Genomic DNA, 804 nt, shown 5'->3' with positions numbered 1-804 from the left:
TTTAAATCTTCCTCTTTTCTCAGGGACTTCATTGAAAGCAGCTATGTGGGACTAAAGCAGGCCAACCCCAAGTTCCCCATTCTCATCAGGGAATGCTCTGGTGTTCAACCCAAAGCCTGGGCTAGATATGGTATATAGATGGTCAATTTTGAGAGTTTCCACTATAAATTAACAGTATACTCTTTAGTCATCTTGAACCTTAAAGTATAGATAATTTATATTATTATGGATTGCCACTAAGTTTGATTTTGTTGCAAGTAATAGAGTATCAAGATAAGTTGCCAGTCAAAAATATTTTCCATGCTGTTAAATAGGGGTGCAAAGAAATTCCTTGAATAGACACAGCTAGCACACATTTATGAATTTTGATAATATATAGGAAATATTGCATGTCCTATACTGGATAGAAATTCTATTCCCCCCTTTATTTATTATTTGTTATAAATGTCTGAGGATATACATAGCACTAATATCTATCTATCTTGGAACAGATTTGGGCAAAGAAGCCAGTGTTTCCTTAGAGGGCCTCTCTTCTGGTCAAGTTGGAGAAGCTATTCAAAAGTTGGCACAGGGTAAATGAAGTGCCACTCTGAACCTTAGTTTTATATGTATAGTGTATATAAGTGATCATCTATGAGAATAAATAATTTAAAATATTTAATTTGTGTTTCCTTGCATCTGATAGTTAAATTTCTTTGGTCATTAAGTTTCGAAATGGGGATTGAATTGAAAATTTGAATGTCATAACAGTAAATTATGGAGAGGGTCTTAACTAATTCTGTACTAAAATTAATATCGACTCTC

At 33.5% G+C, this 804-nt stretch overlaps 1 protein-coding gene across 1 annotated transcript in view; it reads left to right on the top strand.

Moving 5' to 3' along the window:
- LOC119591931 (NADH dehydrogenase [ubiquinone] 1 alpha subcomplex subunit 2-like) overlaps positions 1 to 661 on the top strand; it is an 8827-nt gene extending 8166 nt beyond the window's left edge. The window contains exons 2-3 of the mRNA XM_037940684.1: positions 24 to 130; positions 492 to 661. Coding sequence (XP_037796612.1) covers positions 24 to 130; positions 492 to 580 — 196 coding nt within the window. The 3' untranslated portion in view covers positions 581 to 661. The remainder of the gene's footprint in view (positions 1 to 23; positions 131 to 491) is intronic.
- The last annotated feature ends 143 nt before the right edge of the window (positions 662 to 804 follow it).

Source organism: Penaeus monodon, chromosome 29 (assembly GCF_015228065.2).
Source record: "Penaeus monodon isolate SGIC_2016 chromosome 29, NSTDA_Pmon_1, whole genome shotgun sequence".
NCBI classification, from domain to species: domain Eukaryota; kingdom Metazoa; phylum Arthropoda; class Malacostraca; order Decapoda; family Penaeidae; genus Penaeus; species Penaeus monodon.
This window is presented reverse-complemented; position numbering and strand designations above follow the sequence as displayed.